Here is a 19,104-nt window from a genome sequence, read left to right as displayed (position 1 = left end):
AATTTCGCTGCGGGGTAAAACATTATTTTTTTTGTATCGTATGTGCAAAACCTATCGAGTGTGGTATCATACGAAAGGGCTTTTAAGGCGATTCTAAAAATATATCACATCATTATATTTCAGGCATTTTTTTTAAATTAAAACAAAAAGTATTTTCCAAACATACCAAGTTTGGGCTCCTCCAAACACGATATGGCTGATTTTTTTTTGTACAATATACCACAAATGATACGTGATATCCTCATGTCTAACCCCAAGAAAGCAATTTTGAAAATAATATCATTAGCAATTTTTTTTTAATTTTTCAATTTTACAAAGTGACACAGTTCTACTTCAATACCTATTTCACGAGACTTATGGAACTATACTGCAGATACGGTACATATTAATCATAAAATGATACGTAATATCCATATATCGAACGGGAAATACCTCTTTAACTGCGCCTTTTCATCGGTTGGTATAGTTTGTTTTGTTTTTGACATAAAATATCAAGATTGTATCCTTCAGATACGATGTATAAATAGACAGCATATTTAGCGTAATTATCCTAATCCATCTTTTGACTAATTTTGCCTAATTTCCTAATTATTATAATATTGCCTAATAATGTAGAAAAGGAGGTAAAACCACCCACTTTTCTAGTAGCATTTCGTTTTTGTAAGGGTCGCAGTTCTAACCTAACCTAACCTACTTTTCTGATAGCATTTCGTTTCTGTAAGGGTCACAGTTCTAACCTAACCTAACCCACTTTTCTAGTAGCATTTCCGGGTCCGGGTCCAAGTTTGGGTCAGAGTTCGGTCCGGGTCCGGATCCGAGTTGGGGTCCATGTCCAGACCTGGGTCCGGGTCCGAGTCCGGGTCCAAGTTTGGGATTGGGTCCATAAGGAAGAGAACAAATCGCCAAACGTGAACTATGTGTCATTGAAGAGTACCATTCTGATCATCATCAGCAGTTCCACTTAATCAAATGTCACTTTTTTAAATGTAAATGCTGGATTTGCTGATGAAAATACAAAAATCACTATATGTATGCCTTTCACATTTGAGGAGTTCCCTCGATTCCTCATGGATCCCATCATCAGAACTCGAGCTTGACAAAAATGTTTCTTGAAAACCTAACTTGCTTAACAAACATAACGAAAAGGACAAATCGCCAAACGTGAACTATGCGTCATTGAAGAGTTCCGTTCTGATCATCATCAGCAGTTCCACTTCATCAAATGTCACTTTTTTAAATGTAAGTGCTTGATTTGTTGATGAAAATACTAAAATCACTATATGTAAGCCTTTAAAATTTGAGGAGTTCCCTCGATTCCTCCTGGATCCCATCATCAGAACTGCGTTTTGACAAAAACGGGACCAATCTGTATGTATATACTTACAATCAAAAAAAGAATTCTCAAAATCGGTCCAGAAATGACGGAGTTATGGAGTAACAAACATTAAAAAAAAAACATACAACCGAATTGATAACCTCCTTTTGAAATCTTGAAGTCGGTTAAAAACAGAATAAAATAGAGATTTAAGTGGGGCTCCCATACAACAAACGTGATTTTTGACCGAAGTTAAGCAACGTCGGGCGGGGTCAGTACTTGGATGGGTGACCGTTTTTATAGTTAATGGTACGGAACCCTTCGTGTGTGAGTCCGACTCGCACTTGGCCGGTTTTTTTCTTTCTGTCCGTCGACACGTTCCAGATTCTCCATTTATTATTTAACAAAAACTGTCGATATATCATCCAACTTTTAATTATAATAAGGAACCTATTAAGTAGTCTTACATTATCACAGGCTTTTAATGAGCTATCGTACCGCTAGAGCTAGAATTCGTCGTCTAAGTAAACGCGTATCACACGTCCACAGGTAGGTACAGCACTTGCCCCTAGTTTAGACAATAGAATATCGATCCTATTTAGTTAAATTATAAGTTTCATTTCTCCACTACCTAAAGGTTGTCTGGAAAAGATCGCTCTTTAGCGATAAGGCCGCCTGTTGTTGACCTCTGTCTTTATGTATTATGTGTGTTTCCTTGTACATGTATTTTAAGGTTGTGCAATAAAGAGGATTTGTATTGTACTGTATCGATTTACATATGTAAGCCTTTTTTTTTTGTCAAAATATAACTATGATACCCTAAAAATAAAGTTTACTTTATTTCATAATAAGTATGTGATTTGTTCCACAACATAACGTAAGCACTCCTCCAAACATTTACACTATCCAATTCTTATTACCACTTTAGATAATCAGAATAAATTGATTAGGTAAAAAGAAAAAATAATCTTAGTTCACATTTAGTATATTATTTATAGTTTACCTAAAAAAAAAAAAAATATCAGTGCAAGGCTATTTAATGATGAGCATATACAACCTTTTAAAATATTTAGAGATTCTTATTTATAAATTTACAAACCTACACTACAAACAAAGTTGAAGTGAAAGTCTTAGAAATCTTAGAATATGTTACTTATTCAATTTCTCAAAGAGACAATTGTAATGTGGCATCCACATTCAAATTGAATTGTAAGATGATTTATACATAGGTATTTATAAATAGTTAATATAGGTATATGTAGGTATATGATACGGCCACGGAACGCCGCATCACAATCGCCAGTCATACCTTTGACGAGTCAAATAATAGGTACCCAATAAGCCAAATAAAATGGATAGAATAAAATGTACCTTCATGCATTAGGAAGAATATTTTTTAGTTACGGTATATTTGTTATCCAGGTAGGTATTTCTACCCGCGACGGTTAAAATATTAAATTACAATTTTGATTCTTCATCATCATAAGTATCTGTTAAATTTAAAGCACTAGACTTCCCAGTGTACTCAATGTCCCCGAAAGTGAAGGCGGGGATGCCAGCACTGTCAGTCGGTGAATCCTGATTGATAATGTGCTCGAACCGATGGCGTGGTTTGCGAATAAGATGGACATGAGAGTTAGCTATGCGGTTCACATGCTTTTCACTTCTCGGTGTCAATCTGTAACCGACTTGATTGACCAACTTTCTCTGGCAATCCGTCAGTTTGTCGCGAATAACATCTAGGTAACCATTCGCGGTAATCTCACCAGCGGGTTCTTCCATCAAAAGCATGCAAAGCCTTTGTGCTTGCTCCAAATAGATTAATGCTTGACGAATATCGCCGAATGTTTCGCTGGAGCGAGCCATTGCAATGAAGTGAGGAATAAAAAACTCGAACACCAGACGTCTTCGCTCTGACTCCATTTTCCTCGGCAATATTCTCTGCAAAGTAAAAACACAAAAATTATGTACGTAAAAATATGAGATTACAAGTTACCAACTTAGCAGAGAGTAAAGTTCATGAGATATTAGGTACTTTAGGAAAGAAATTCTTCGATTTTAAATTTTTATCATTTACAGTAAGCGCTATAAACATAAATCACGAGTGTTGGACCATAATTAAGGCCTGTGCACACCGGATTAGTGTGGGTATGTGCACGTGTGCGTTGTAATTTACGGATCTTTTACTATACACATTCAACCGATGCGCTCTGGCGCTTTGGCGTCAATCAACAGTGCATGGTACCTATAGATGTAGACACTTACATTTTTATCAATTTTAATTTCGTGCTTTTCACTTTTTCCGTCCGTCTTGTGTTTCTTGCTATACAGTTGGCCCTTACGTTTTGTATCTTGTATTTGTCGATGCCGTTCTTTATTCCACAGATAATTTTTGTCGTTCATTTTCCCCATGCCCCTATTGTCCCATTCGTCTTCAGTATCCGTACTGGTTTTACGATTTGAAACAGGCATATTGATGTTTGGATTCAGTATTCGCAAAGGATTCCGGCATGTCAGGATTTCATAGAGTTTGAGGCAGTTGAACTTTGGGTAAAACTCTTTTTTAGTGTATTTGACTTTTTCTAGAGCGTAAAGCATGTGCATAACAGGAGACTCTTTAATATCAAATAATTGTCGTTGTACTTCACGTAATAGAGGATTGGGTATAGTTTTAAAGTCGTTGCAATGATCAATAAAGTAATTTGGGAATCTTCCTTGCGTGAAATTACTGTAAAAAGTGTCTATGAACAATTTAAAAGTTTCGCCTAGGCGGTCTTCTGGCCACCTTGCATAATTGTCTTCGCACTGCCAGAATAAGTGATTTTTCAAATGATTTGCGTCTATGCCAATTTTTGAGGTTTGATTTTCCATAAAAGTCTTATGCAATACCAGTGCAAATAAATAACATCTTAGGTGAGCATGCGCTAAACAACTCTCTAGATAACGTTCGGCAGCAGGAAATGTAACTCGCCACTGCAACTTCTGATCAGGGTTCAATCCTCGTTTGGGCCTGAATCCAATAGGTACAAGTAAACACCCAAAATTTATAGCTTTATTGACAATATTTTTGGACGGCCATTGATATGCAAAATTGGTTCGAGGATTAGTGATTCTTCTCCTTTCACGTATAATCCATCTATTAGCTGCATTTGGCCACGAAGTAAAAAGAGCGGGAAATACTTCATAACTCATTTTATCGCCATTTTTTATCATGTCACAGTATATACTAGCTCCTTGCGTCATAGCATTGTTCACAGAGTCGGGAGTGAGTCCTAGGCTTGATCCCAATTTTATCATAAAATTGTCAACAAAGTTCGCCATAAAGCTTGTAGATGTTAAGTAATGATGGGTTTCGAATAGATTTCTACATGGCGACAATTTTGAATCTGCATCATCTATTTCTTCATCCTCGTCTTCACTCCAGTTTTCAAAGGAGCGGATTTGAACGGATGTCCAGCATTCATCTGGTACTACTCCCGAGCTAAGTGCGTAGTTAGATTGACTGGTTATCTCTACTTTTTTCGGTGTTGTAGATTCTTTGATCGTGGCATATCCATAGTCAGAATCATTTTCATATTCTTGTCTACTGCTAGATGTGGATCGGTAACCCGACGTCTCTGTGTCTTCAGCAATTGTATTGTCAAGACGTATCTGATTGCCCATGACTTTAACATCCTTGACAGGTCCGCTCAGCCTTCGAGACGTCTTTAAAATTGATTTCCTACCTTTAATTTCGTTTGTCTCCTTATCTTTATTCTCTACCTTAAAAGTATTTTCAGTTACAACCTCTTCAAGCAGTGACGGAGTTGTTAGTTTTATAGCTTTCATATTTGAAATATTTCCAGGTGAAGTTATCGGTTTTATCGGTCCACTGCGTCTCCTTCCTGTATCATTTACTATATGTTGATTTATTTTAGCGTTGGGTTTGATAAAAGTACTTGCATTGTTGGACTCGATCTTGTTTTTAAGCTTTTGGAGTAACTCTTCTCCTTTTCCTTCTGACGGAGCATCATCTGATCCATTTGACTCTTTTTCTGAATCAGTGTATAGACTATCATCTGAATTCATAAACGAGTCTCTGTGTTCTTCTTCTTGTGCTTCTTTTGATAGAGAGCTTTCTAGTACTTCAAGCTTCTTTAACTTAACATATCCTGTGGAAAAATAATAGCTTTAGTATTAGATTTGGATGCGTGTCCAGGTTATATTTCAGAACATATATTTAGCTGACCTACCTGGTTCTCTACAATCCTCTACGCGTAGTTTATAGAAAGGTGCATCAAGAACCGCGCTGTAGTCTGACGTGTCACCAGGCTCCCTAGCCTCGATATTGTCGTATATGATGTATAGTCTGGGAGCCAGCAGCGGCTCGCGGTGTCCGCGTTGCTTGCGGTAATATACATGTTCTTGAACGCACTCCTGCAGCCTGTCCGCAAAAAATACGTGCTTGTGATGCCGCACCATCGCCTCGTCGATGCCGTGCTCGCGTTCGCTCATTGGATTGTTCTTGATTTGATACATCTCTCTGAAACCAATGACATCACAAACATTCCCAACATGATAATTTAAAAAAATTCTACAATAAAAGGATATGGAAGTCAGTGATAGCGTAACGTTAACGATGAATTCCTATCTAATGAAATCACAGCTAATGACATCGGCGATAAGCTAATAAACAAGTTCTCGGTCGTTATCAATGTGATTTGTAACTTTACTTCTTTTATCACTTCCGTCCATTGACAGTATCAGTCGGTAATGTCGGTATGATCTTTTAAATCTTCAGAGCAAAAGATGTCCATTATAAAAGCAGCACAATTATCTAGCTTGGACATTATAGCCATTACTTAGCTCTATTGCAAATTTTAATTGCACAATTTAATACATTATCTTATCATGTTAGTCATGCAATTTAACTCTGCTATATACCTATTTGTGACACACGAAGCTTAATTTATTTTTTATAAATGGCAATAGGTACGTATTGACCGAATTATCGATGGTTGAGACTATCTATATAGGTACCTAATACTTTTTTGACTTGACTACTTCTTGCTCGGCCTGTATAATATACCAGGCAGTGTGTCACATAGGTACTTTACGACTTTGTTTTTCTGAGACATAATTCAGTCTGCATAAAACTAAGCCAAACTGAGTAACAACTACTTGCCAACAAACGTATGTGACATTGGAAAACAAGTAGGTATAAACCTGTACTTTATTAACGGAGAATACGGTAAACAAATAGGAACATACATGAAATAGTATATTACGATAATACAAGTGCGAAACGTAGGAAATTTGCAACGAGTAGCAATTTAATAAATTAAAATACGACCGAATGGAGTGTTTTTAATTGATACAAGTTACGAATTACCAATTTGCACGTGTATCGTACAACGTTTTACAGTAGCACAGTTTCAACATAGGCACGTAAAGTGATAATTACCGCACTAGTGAAGGTCATGTTTTAATTTATCGCCATCGCCACTCGTTGTGAATTTCCTACTTTTCGCACTTGTATCGTAATGTATTAATATTATATTTGTTTATAAAACAAATTCAATAACATTAAACAACGCAAACATGTGTTTACTTTTTTATTATAACTTTATACTTTTATATTATTATATTCATTTATTACTTTTCTCGTTTTTGTCAAAAGATATTCGAATTTAAACATTAAGTATATTTTTATTCCCCAAAATTTTTATTATTAATATTATAAACTGATCGGCGATTCACACCTGATGGAAAGTGAAGACAGGGCCTAAGATGGAGCTCACCGTATCAGTAACAGCCTATTAACTTGATTTAAAGAGACCGAGGTGATATTGATCAGGGAATACAGATGGCGGGAGCGCATTACATTCCTTAGCCGTCCGTACCAAAAAGGAGGAGGCAAAACGTTTCGTGCCAACAAATGGAACGTGGACCACGAACGGGTGCATTCGCTCCCCGCGCCTGGATGTCCGATGATGGAAAGGGGAAGCTGGGATCAGGTCATGCAGTTCCTGTGCGCACTCCCCGGAAATGTAAAGACAAGATGCAATATTTTCATTTTTGGTTTCATTTCAAAGAATTGAATGTAGAATAGACCATGTGTATAAAAAATTAAAAACTGTAATTTATAGTCAAAAATTGCTGTTACAAACTGACAATTTAAACTTTCGCGCCAAAACGGATCTACAGTTCTTGTTGACGTCACTCATGCTTGTCACTTGTCACAAGCCATATTTTTGTTCGTCCGTGGTTCCCATGTGGTTCCTCTCTTGATGTCAGTTGCCCAATTTAGACTTGATTTTTTTTTATAAATAAAAATAAAAGCACTGTAAACTATGAAAAATTGACTATCCATCAACATCAGGTAGTCACAACAATGCCACTAATATTCCAAGTTTAGTTCCTTTTATTTCTACGCTTGAATACTCCGCACTTTCAACAAAAACCATGTCGACGCTAACTTTTGGAAAGTTTCTGGAGTCTGAGTAAAGCCTACTTTCATTTTCATTCGAAAATTGCTACTATTCATTTAAAATGATACAGTTTGCCTTTACAAGTTATAACCTATAATTAGTTGACAATGTTGACTTACAGGAGTGACGTCACTAGACACTGATCGGTGTTTCAAACAAAATACGTTCCGTTTCACACTACTTCAAATCATAATTATTGTATTAACCCATTATAGACTAGCGGTACCATATGGTACCATTAATTTACTTTTATTTTTGCGTGATTGGCCAAATTGCGACGCGTAAGACGGGCTCTTATTGGCGAAAGTTGATCTAGGAGACATAACGCTGCCGATTGTTAACCTAAAACAGTACTTATTTTCATCAGTTGCGTGTGATCGAATGTCAAAGAAGGTGCATCGCAAATTTCGCGGAAAAATGTTTACGCCGTTCAAGTAAGTTACAATATTTAGTTTACTAACAGATAAATAACGAATGTTATTGCAAAATCGTTTAATTTAGTAACATTGCTTTAGTTTAATTTATTTAACTAGTGCCGGTAGGTATAAATATTATAACTACCGCGTGTTAAAGTTACTGGTACCGTACGGGATCACTAGGCGATTCCCGTGCGATTTTTTCAACAACCTTTCGTTTTCTATCTGTTAAGTAGTTTTATTGTTTTTAGTAATACACGATAGTGATTTTACATTTTATCGAAAGATCAAAACGGTATTATTTAGTAATCATATTTTATCGTTTTTTATAAAGTTTTGTCATATTTTGTACACTGCGTACACGAGGCATTGGCAATTTTAGAGGATAATGAGGACATTGAGGATAAGGAAAATTTTTATATTGAACCTCCAGATCCCGCCATCGCTTCCGATGAAGATTCAGACGAAGAAGATGCTGGTGCTTTAATAAATAATTTGAGCAGCAGACAACTCAACGCCATATGCGAAGTTGTATTCCGTCAGTCCTCACGACCGCGTCGGTCATGCCGCAAAAAGAATACCGTATCTAGCCAAGAAGATGGAGAAGACAAGGGACTAAGAGGCCGCAGCAAGCTGCAAGTGCAGCTGGTCAATTGGACTTTTGTCGGCAAATAACACAAACCACAAACGTATCTAACCAGATATCAAACCTACCTCTTACTGGTGGACGTCCGCCAACTTCGAAATATTCCCGAACTGACAGCCGTTCAGTGACGCCATAAGATACGATGGTCGAAACCACCTTCGCATTCCTTCTCAGAAGCGACGAAGATGTGCGTACGAGAACTGTCAGGCTCGGTCAAGATTGGAATGCTCGAAATGTTATGTAGGAATATGTGCTGCATGCAACTACCAATTTCATGTAAAGTACCTGAACTATTTTTTTGTAACGTCTCAGAAGCTCATTTATTAAATAAATATAGTAAAACATATGTACTGTATGTTATTAACTGTATGCAACCGAAGAGGCTGATTTATTAAATAAATAATATAAACATATTCGTACTCTTATTAATTTCATAGTATTTCCAAATTTTTACCTCAGTACGTGCCTAGCGGTCCCATATGGTACCAGCTTTTTTTTTGAAAACCAAAGATCTCACAAAATTTTTATTACTAAAACTTCGTTACGTAAGCTCTAATAAAGAACATATTAAAAAATTACAAAAATTGGACCCCTTAAAAAAACTCTGTCTATAATGGGTTAAATTAGAGTAAAATAAAGTAAAACCGTTTCAGCACCTCCAGGTGTTTCAGGTCTTGGAGAATTTAACCTGCCTACAGCATACTCTACCAACTTCATATTAAAGGAGTTTTACCCCTCATCCGATGCACCCAGCAGCACTCCAGGTGTTCCAGGTTTTGAGCTGTCTCCATCTTACACTACCCACGACACGGTGAGTGAGTGTTACCCCTGACCCTTGCACTCAGCAGCACTCCAGGTGTTCCAGGTCTTGAGCTGTATCCATCGTACACTACCAGCGGCACGTTGAGCGAGGGTTACCCCTGACCCTTTGCACCCAGCAGCACTCCAGGTATTCCAGGTCTTTGGCTTTCCCCATCATACACTACCAGCAGCACGTTGAGCGATTGTTACCCCTGAACCGATGCACCCGGCAGCACTCCAGGTGTTTCAGGTCTTTGGCTTTCCCCATCATACACTACCAGCGGCACGTTGACCGATTGTTACCCCTGAACCGTTGCACCCAGCAGCACTCCAGGTATTCCAGGTCTTTGGCTTTTCCCATCATACACTATCAGCGGCACGTTGAGCGAGTGTTACACCTGACCAGTTGCACCCAGCAGCACTCCAGGGGTTCCAGGTCTTGAGCTGTATGAGCTTGAGCTGTGTGGCGCTGGCGCCATCTGATCGAGAATCAAATTTTCGTGATTTCCGAGGCACGTTTTTTCCTTAGACTGTATCCATCTATTACGGAGTTATATCTATCTTTGCTTTTAAAGAGTGAAATACCAGACTAATTAATGTGTAAATACTATATACTTTTCGATAACACTACCGTCCGCTAACGAATATTTCAAATACCATTGGGATAAAACTTTCATTAAAACCTAAGATGCAAAAGGATCGAACCACGCGTATTTGACTTGTTCCACACACTATGATATGTTGAAAACACTTATTAAATGTTTTAATCTTATAATTTACGAATATAAAATTTTATCTAAAACTCTGCCATCTTACGGCTTACTGAAGAACTTTCAAGTCAAAGCCCAATTAACCACAATTAACCATGAGAGAGAGCGAGTCGGCTATAGTTCTATCAGGCAACGCTTACTTAGCTCCTCCTGCTTAGCGATAACATATGCCGTAAAAAAAGGCCTACATTTCACCGTAAACATCAACTTAACCATTACAAAACTAATTATAATTAGTATCTGTAAGTTTGAAAAATCACAATTAAATGCGGGAATATAGTAATTTGTTATACAAGGTGCAAAGTTGTATTTTACCCGCGAGTGTTTCAACACACGAGAAGTAAAATACATTTGCACCCGTGTGTAACACAAAACGTTTTATTTTATTTTATTATTATAATGTCACTTACAGCTAGTATACACCAAACATGACACTTAGGAATATACGAATAGAATACATAACTATAATAAATTAACAAATTAACAACAACAACAGTTAAGTCAGTTAAGTTAACTTACACTCACTCACTATAGCGAGAAATTTGGTATTTTTTATTAGATTCTCAAACCATTTATTTAATGATAATTAATATCGAACGAACCATTATCATGAGCGTTTTACGTTTTGTTATCTGTCAAGCTACTTAAACACGCTCCTTCCAAGGTCAAATTACTTTCCCCACTAGTGGATAAAACGCGTTTTTCCCCGCTTGTTTTGAAGGATAAAAGACAACTTTCCGAGCTAGTGAGGGGAAAAGATTATTACTAGGCTGTACTTGAAATGTTCAGTATGCGCAAATAACTTTGATCTTGATTGCGCGTGGATAAAGGACAAAAACAGAACTGGATATGTCAACCTTGCATTACTTGTAAAAACAAACGGGTTGGATCTTAAAATAAGTCGCCTTGTTTGAGGATAACTGACGCTGTGGGCTGTTGGGGGCTTTTTTGGGTTGTTTTTAAATGATTTAAGGCGCTAGTCGCTATTGTTGGCCATAAACTCTTACTTTCTAGAGTATATATCTTCTTAACGGTTTTACAAAAAATTATGAAAAAATATATATTGATCTACATTTTATGTACAACATTCCTAACGTTTGACTTTTTCCCTGTGACTTATAGTTTCTCCATAAAAGGAACATTACGACAGGCCGTTTTGCGACTAACTTTGATTATATCTCCTAAACGGTTTATTCGATTAAAGTTATTTTTAAACTAAAATAAATGTTTTAACAGGCACTACAAATGCAACGTTTCATAATGTTAAAAAGTAATATGTTTTTTAAGAAATCGAATATTATTCAACATTTCGTGCGTATGTAGCACGAAAACGGCGTGGCCGGCAGTCGTGTGCTAGCTTTGGGACGAGGAGGCTGTGTCGCTCGTCGCTCCGTTCCTTCCTTGTAATCTGTATGCTTGTGCTGAGCCCAAGTGCAATAAAATTGGAGTTATTGTGGCCAAAGACTAAATAACTGCAGAAAGTTAATTTGGTTCTGGCGCGGTTTAGCGCGCTTGCCACGGTGCTTCGCAGTCTATTATTACGAAAATATTGACAATATTTCCACTTATGTTTGAGAAAGCTTCATTTCAAATACAAAAATAAAAGTTTTCTTTCATGCGCGGACGTATTGCCATTTTTACGTTTTTAATAAAGTTCGATTCCTAACAAACTTTCATCCCCTTTTTAACCCCCTTAAGGGTGAAATTTCTCAAATTTTTATAGCCTATAACCTGGCCGTGGATTTTTTTGACAGATTAGTAAAGTTTGCATCGAAAGCTTCAGCCGTTTTCATTTGATGCGCGGTCAAATAAACAGACAAACAGATAAACAGACAAACAGACAAAAATTCTAAAAACTGTTGGAACGTGTTCTGTTATCGATTCTAAGTATCTCCAGCCAATTTTTTTTCGAATATCTTCCATGTACAGACTTTCGACCCTCTTCCGCTTTATTATATGTATAGATTCTTTAATGTTAAATGAAAAATAAAATAAAAATATAAATTGAGGTAAACAACTTAAAAATAAAAAAACAAAAAAACAATATAACAATTTACATTTGGTACTTACGTGTAATTTGTCAATGTCAGTTCAATTTGAGAGATATTCCTTTACTGAGTTTACTGAGTATAGGCAGGGGTGCGAAAGTCCTCGCTTCGGGCAAACTTCGGCTCAGCATTGCTCCGAGCAGTCGGACCTAATAACACGTGGGTTGCTTGCATGCAATGCTGTGCAACGCGGAACTGTCCGAAGTTTTCCCGTACTACGGAGGCATTTGCCCACAACTTCCACTCGCTTAAATTGAGACAGGAGTATACGCGTGAACATAATTACCTCAAAGATGAACTGCGATTGCGAATAGTGGGGTCATAATGGACGACCGGTCTGGCCTAGTGGGTAGTGACGTGACCCTGCCTGTGAAGCCGATGGTCCTAGCTGGGTTCGAATCCCGGTAAGGGCATTTATTTGAGTGATGAACACAGATATTTGTTCCTAAGTCATGGATGTTTTCTATGTATTTAAGTATTTGTATAAGTATTATATATATCGTTGTCAGAGTACCCACAACACAATACAAGCCTTCTTGAGCTTACCGTGGGACTTAGCCAATTTGTAAGAATGTCCCTATAATATTTATTTATGTATAATCTTATGTTCAGCACATAATGCTTTATTTTATGTAACCGGTTTAGTAATAACAATAACACACGTGTAACACCTAAAAATGACACTGAAAACACACCCAATTATAAGATAATAAAAATACATTATACCTACTCGTACGGATAAACATAACATGATGATTAGTGTTGTGATTTCCTTGCGATATGTTTATTCACAAGGAAATTATAGAAACTTCGAAGACGACCGGTCTGACCTAGTGGGTTATAGTGACCCTGCCTATGAAGCGGATGGTCCTGGGTGTGATGAGTTCAGATATTTGTTCCTGAGTAATGGATGTTTTCTATGTATTTAAGTATTTGTATATTTTACACAGGGTGATCAATCCAAATAGGTCAGTAGGGAGAAGTCAGAAACGCATTTTATATAACTGGCAAAAGCCCCACAGGTCTATAGTTGTTTAACTTGCTGTTATCTGTCATGATCTCTTTCTTGAATAAAGGCTTTATAATTGCGAACTTGAGCTTGTTGGGAAAATGCCCTTATTCCAATGACAGATTTACAACATGAGCTAAGGCTAGGATTACACTTGTAAGTTTTACTTACGTAAGTAGGGACACAGCTATACTACAGAATGATATATGAATATCGTTATCTCATTCTAGTAAATAGCTTTGTCGCTACTTACGTAAGTAAAACTTACAAGTGTAATCCTGGCCTAAAGGCACCGCTTTTTCATTGGTTTATAAGCTTTATCTACGCACATGTCGTTCAGGCACGGTTCCACCGTTATGGGCACGATGGGCATGCCCACAACCCTAACTGTGTCTCCGAGTAAAATTACGCCGATTTTTCGTACACGCTTTCGCAGAAATTTCAGTACGCAGAGAAGTTGGCATAATATTGATACGCGGATTTACTTTTTCATAGAATGATCGTTTGCCGTCACGATTACCCGAGTAGATAACCATTGGTCGAAACACCAGTAGGTAGAATAATCATTTGGTATTAATTATTCATGTTAATATCAGCTGGCCACAGAGTCCTAACTATTTGCAAGAATAAGGATTATTTACTAACAGGGGCAATTATTTTTAGCTTATGGGAGTTATGGGTCTTAGAAATCTTAAACATTCACAAATATTAAATAGTACAATTTCCTAAAATTATGCCAGCTTTTAATTTACAGCTGTAGGGGTTTTTTTAGCGTAGTTAGCGTAGCGTTTAGTTTTATATATATCTATGTATAAAAAGTGTTATCTATGATTCAATGAGTCAATGTTGTAAGTAACGCGATTGCTAAATTACTAATTTAACTGTTAAATTGTAAAAAATTCAATATTTAAAACTGTCATTTTATTCGAAAATCACTTTTCACCACACCAGTAAGGCTGATTGTTCAAAAACTGATCAGAAAGTTATATTAAATTAATTAATAAGATGCAAATTTTGAGTTGTTTATTTATGTTAGCTGGTAGAATTGACTTTTAAATGATGATTTCGAATGATAAAAATTTAATTACGTTCATTTGGATTTTGGATTTCATTTGGTTTGATTTTGTTTGATATCTTACAGTAAATATTTTCTTTGGGCTGGTGTGGTGAAATTTTTTGTAACCCTCGCAACGCTCAAGATTCTATTTTTCGCTACTCTAACTCTATTAATTATAAGGTATTCAAAATTTATTTAAAACTGAAAAAATATGGTGTATTTTAAACATGTCAAAGCATGTACTACTGTTAGAAATTTATTTTAAAGATATTTTTTTATAAGTTAGGCAATTATTAACTGTAAAAAAAATCTTGAACTTACGTCTTTTTTGTAAACTAAAACTATGTATAAAAAATATTTTTACGACAATTATTTTAACATTTTATTAATTTACAACAAAGCCGAAATTTCGAGAAAATGTGTTAATTAATAATTGCCCAACAACAGTACATTCTTTAACATGTTTAAAGTACACCATAGTTTTTCCAAATTTTTAAGTGAATAGATTTAGATTCAGATTTATTTATTTCATAATATTAAATTACATTATAAATTATTTTAAGCTAATCTATACGAATTTAATAAGTACCTTTAGGAATAATATTGTCTTCGGTTACCGCGACACCCGTTGACCACGGACGCTGTAAAGAGTTCGAAACGTCGGGATGTATTATAAATTCAATATACGCGATATAATCCGTTTTCATAGTTTTATTTTACCTTTAGGAATGTTTTTCATATTTTAGTTTATTTTATTTCATAAATATTAATAGTTTATGATATATTGGAAAAAACAAAATACTTACCATCCATACTTAATATGATAAATGCGAAAGTCTGTCTGTCTGTCTGTGTATTACCTCTTCACACTTAAACCGCTGAACCGATATCCCTAATAGTTGAAATTTAGCATAGAGATAGTTTGAGTTCCGGGGAAGGACATAGGATAGTTTTTAACCCGAAAATTATCCCTTAAAAGGGTGAAAAGCGGGGTGGAATCATGGTGGAATTGAGATAAATAATTAGTTGTCTGATAATTTGTGTGCATATTATGCTCAAATTGAATGATGATGATTTTCTCCAGGCACTAAACTTACTCTAGCTGCTGTTACTGATTCCACGCAGACGAAGTCGCGGGCAATAACTAGTAATATTATAAATGCGAAAGTCTGTCTGTGTGTTACTCTTCACGCTTAAACCGCTGAACTGATTTAGTTGAAATTTGGTATAGAGATAGTTTGAGTCCCGGGGAAGGACATAGGGTAGTTTTTATGGGAATCGATAAAATGCAGATTTGATAAAAAAAATACTAACTCCACGCAGACGAAGTCGCGGGCAAAAGCTAGTATCTTATATAACTCTTCCAATTTTTTATGTGCTTCGCGAATAGGCCTACATATCTAGACAGTATTTTAAGGAGCAGTATATTTATTTTTCACCATTGGATTTGAACTTGTCGACTAGACTACTTAACGAAATCTTTAATAAAAAATGCATAAAATCTTACAATAATTGTTCTCCTAATTAACACAGAAGCGAATTGAACGGTAAAACTAGCAAATGTCGTCTAAAAGTTAGATGTTTGGCGAAATGTTGTCTGTGAATCGATAATCTGCGAAAAATTGTTCGGGGAATCATTAGGGGGGTACCCCTAATAGACAACACACGTGACGTCACACTTATATTATACGGTCTATTAAGATCGGGATGATCGTTCAAGAGTCATGATTGTTCATGAGCGAGTTCGTACTCTGACTCGTACTTGCCGATTTTCGTGTGGCTGTGACCACAACCTTTTTTGGGGGCTGGATCCGCGCCTGATCTCGTTAGTGCTCTAAAATGCGTTCAGAAACCAGATGACCAGCATTATTACAACCAATTTTACTATGAGAACTTTCTTATCTGTGGTAGTAAGTAAAATCTGTACTTTAATGTTATTACATTAATTTTTGTAAGGATGTTGTAAGTTGGTTGTAAGGTTATGAGTTTAAATTTGGAACAGCAACAAAATTCGAAACTCAAGTGGGTCTCTATTCTAGTATCCATAGATATTAAAACAGTTATCGATACGAAACGTCAATTCAGTATGTTTTTTTTTAATATAAACCGCGCGACATCTGATCTCGAGTGACATGAGAATAGGGACTTCATTCGTTTGTCTATAATTAAAAAAAACTTGTCTTGACGGAGGATCGAATTGCCGCCATTACTGTTGTCATTTGTTTGTTGGTATTTTGCTGTTAAGGGGCCCACTGACTATCAGTCCGCCGGACGATATCGGCCTGTCAGTTGTTCGGAACTGTCAAATTTTTGTTCTAACTGACAGGCCGATATCGTCCGGCGGACTGATAGTCAGTGGGCCCCTTTACAAAAGTAGAATTGTGAAAAGTTGTTTGTAATTTACATTTTAATTGAAAATATGAGTAGGTTGTTTTTGTATTTGTTCAAATTTATTTTTGTTGCATTATTTTAGTATCTATAGTCTATAGTTAATATTTTACAGGTAGCACTAGTAGCAATGCAGGTCATTTCCCTACGGTTACTGAACCCATCTTAGAGTACTTATGATATGTGTGTAGATAAAGTAGTGTATGCAACTGTACATAAATAGGCTAACGCGCGTTTCATAAAACCACACTTGTGTTTTATGGCCTCTCATTATGTATCAGTTGCATAAACTACTATTAAGCGCTTTAACATTAATGTTGTCGATTCCGACGGATCTCGTATTCTTCAGGGCCTTTATTAATTTGACTATCATGAGGGTCTGTTAGGCTCAATCAAAATTGAATACTATTTTGGGTTATATCTATGAAGTGAATGTCATATACGAAGGAAAAAAATGACCAAAGCCTCCAGTGTCCAGAGCTGGAATCGAACGAGCGTCCCCCGATTACCGGACAGGTGCCTGAACCGCTCAGCTATCCGGTCACGGTGCCATGGGTCGAAATATCCAAGTATATGACAACAAACTCCCGAAGGCTTGTGGCGCCCCCTGGCCATCTCTAAGGTAGAACAGGATGTTTCGACCTTCTAACTAAACCAACTCGGGTGATTACGGGCTAGCAAAGATAGAGGACCCTGCCATTAGAACAAATTAAATTATTTTCTATGAAAATATTCTAATTTGTGTTTTTTCAAGAAGACACAGTACTATTCAAACTATACACTGAAATAAATGTCATATACGAAGGAAAAAATTACCAAAGCCTCCAGTTTCCAGAGCTGGAATCGAACCCAGCGTCCCCCGTTTACCGGACAGGTGCCTGAACCGCTCGGCTATCCGGTCACGGTGGCATGGGTCGAAATTTCCAAGTATAGGACAATCTCCCGAAGGCTTGTGGCGCCCCCTGGTCATCTCTAATCCAGCTCTCTGATTCCAACTCTGGACACTGGAGGCTTTGGTCATTTTTTCCTTCGTATATGACATTTATTTCAGTGTATAGTTTAAATAGTAGCATAGAGTAACTTATACTAGAGCGGTACTGTGAGCTACTGTCATAGTAAATTTTGAAACCCCAGTAAATTCACTGCCATCTGTCGACACACTTTAAAACTAAAAATGAAGATTTATAAAAATACGATAAAATGTATTTAAATATGGATAAATGATTTTTTTTATTTGCATTAATTATTTTTATGATTTTGACTCATGTTCTTTCACTGATATGCGTTAAAATTGTTAAATAACAAACGAAACCGTCAACGCCATCTATACGACAGTAGGCCAAAGCTAGTAGCGCCCTCTGAACGAGAATCAAATTCTCTTGATTTTCGAGGCACGTTTTTTCCTTAGACTGTATCCATCTATTACGGAGTTATATCTATCTTTGATAGTAGTGTGTCTACTTGAAAATACACAAATTAAAATATTTTCATAGAAAATAATTTAAGTTGTTCTTAGAGTATCTATGAAAAAAAACCGGCCAAGTGCGAGTCGGACTCGCGCACGAAGGGTTTTGTAGCATTACGGAAAAAACAGCAAAAAAATCACGTTTGTTGTATGGGAGCCCCATTTAAATATTTATATTAGGCATTCATTTTTTAGTATTTGTTGTTATAGTGGCAAGAGAAATACATCATCTGTGAAAGTTTCAACTGTCTAGCTATCACGGTTCATGAGATACAGCCTGGTGACAGACAGACAGACGGACAGACGGACAGACGGACGGACAGACGGACAGCGGAGTCATAGTAATAGGGTCCCGTTTTTACCCTTTGGGTACGGAACCCTAAAAATATTTAAAACATCAGCATTTTTTTGAGGATCGGTCAATAGGGGATATTACCGCAATGTTCTGCCACCAAAGTGCAGCAATAACCTTTTTAGTAAACCATAGAGTAACTTATACATATAGCACAATTGGATTAGGACTAACCTCGAAATTTCTTCCAAAGTTATGAAATTTGGTATGTATGTTAATTCAAGGTCTATTTTTCATGTCCACACTATTTGACATTTGGGGACTTCGAGGAATCGCATCTATCTTGGAAAATGTGTACCATCCTGAAGAAATTTGCGTTTTACTCTAAATCTACGTTCTCTGTGAAAATATGGTGTAAGGCAACATT

General features: G+C 36.6%; 1 protein-coding gene across 2 annotated transcripts in view; it reads right to left on the bottom strand.

The window, feature by feature from the left end:
- Window positions 1–2,397: 2,397 nt before the first annotated feature.
- The window catches only part of LOC134742105 (uncharacterized), a 32,329-nt gene continuing 15,622 nt past the window's right edge, over window positions 2,398–19,104 (bottom strand). Inside the window, exons 1-4 of one of the 2 annotated variants that reach the window (XM_063675055.1) lie at window positions 7,469–7,846; window positions 5,548–5,837; window positions 3,581–5,466; window positions 2,398–3,256 (exon numbers count right to left, since the gene is read on the bottom strand). In XM_063675055.1, coding sequence (XP_063531125.1) covers window positions 2,774–3,256; window positions 3,581–5,466; window positions 5,548–5,837; window positions 7,469–7,521 — 2,712 coding nt within the window. In that variant the 5' untranslated portion in view covers window positions 7,522–7,846 and the 3' untranslated portion in view covers window positions 2,398–2,773. Of the gene's footprint in view, window positions 3,257–3,580; window positions 5,467–5,547; window positions 5,838–7,468; window positions 7,847–19,104 lie in introns of those variants that run through there. The other variant, XM_063675053.1, reaches the window with a different exon arrangement.

The sequence above is a fragment of the Cydia strobilella genome, chromosome 6 (assembly GCF_947568885.1).
Source record: "Cydia strobilella chromosome 6, ilCydStro3.1, whole genome shotgun sequence".
Classification (NCBI taxonomy): Eukaryota; Metazoa; Arthropoda; class Insecta; order Lepidoptera; family Tortricidae; genus Cydia; species Cydia strobilella.
Note: the sequence above shows the minus strand (reverse complement) of the source record. Positions and strands in the feature narration are given on the sequence as shown.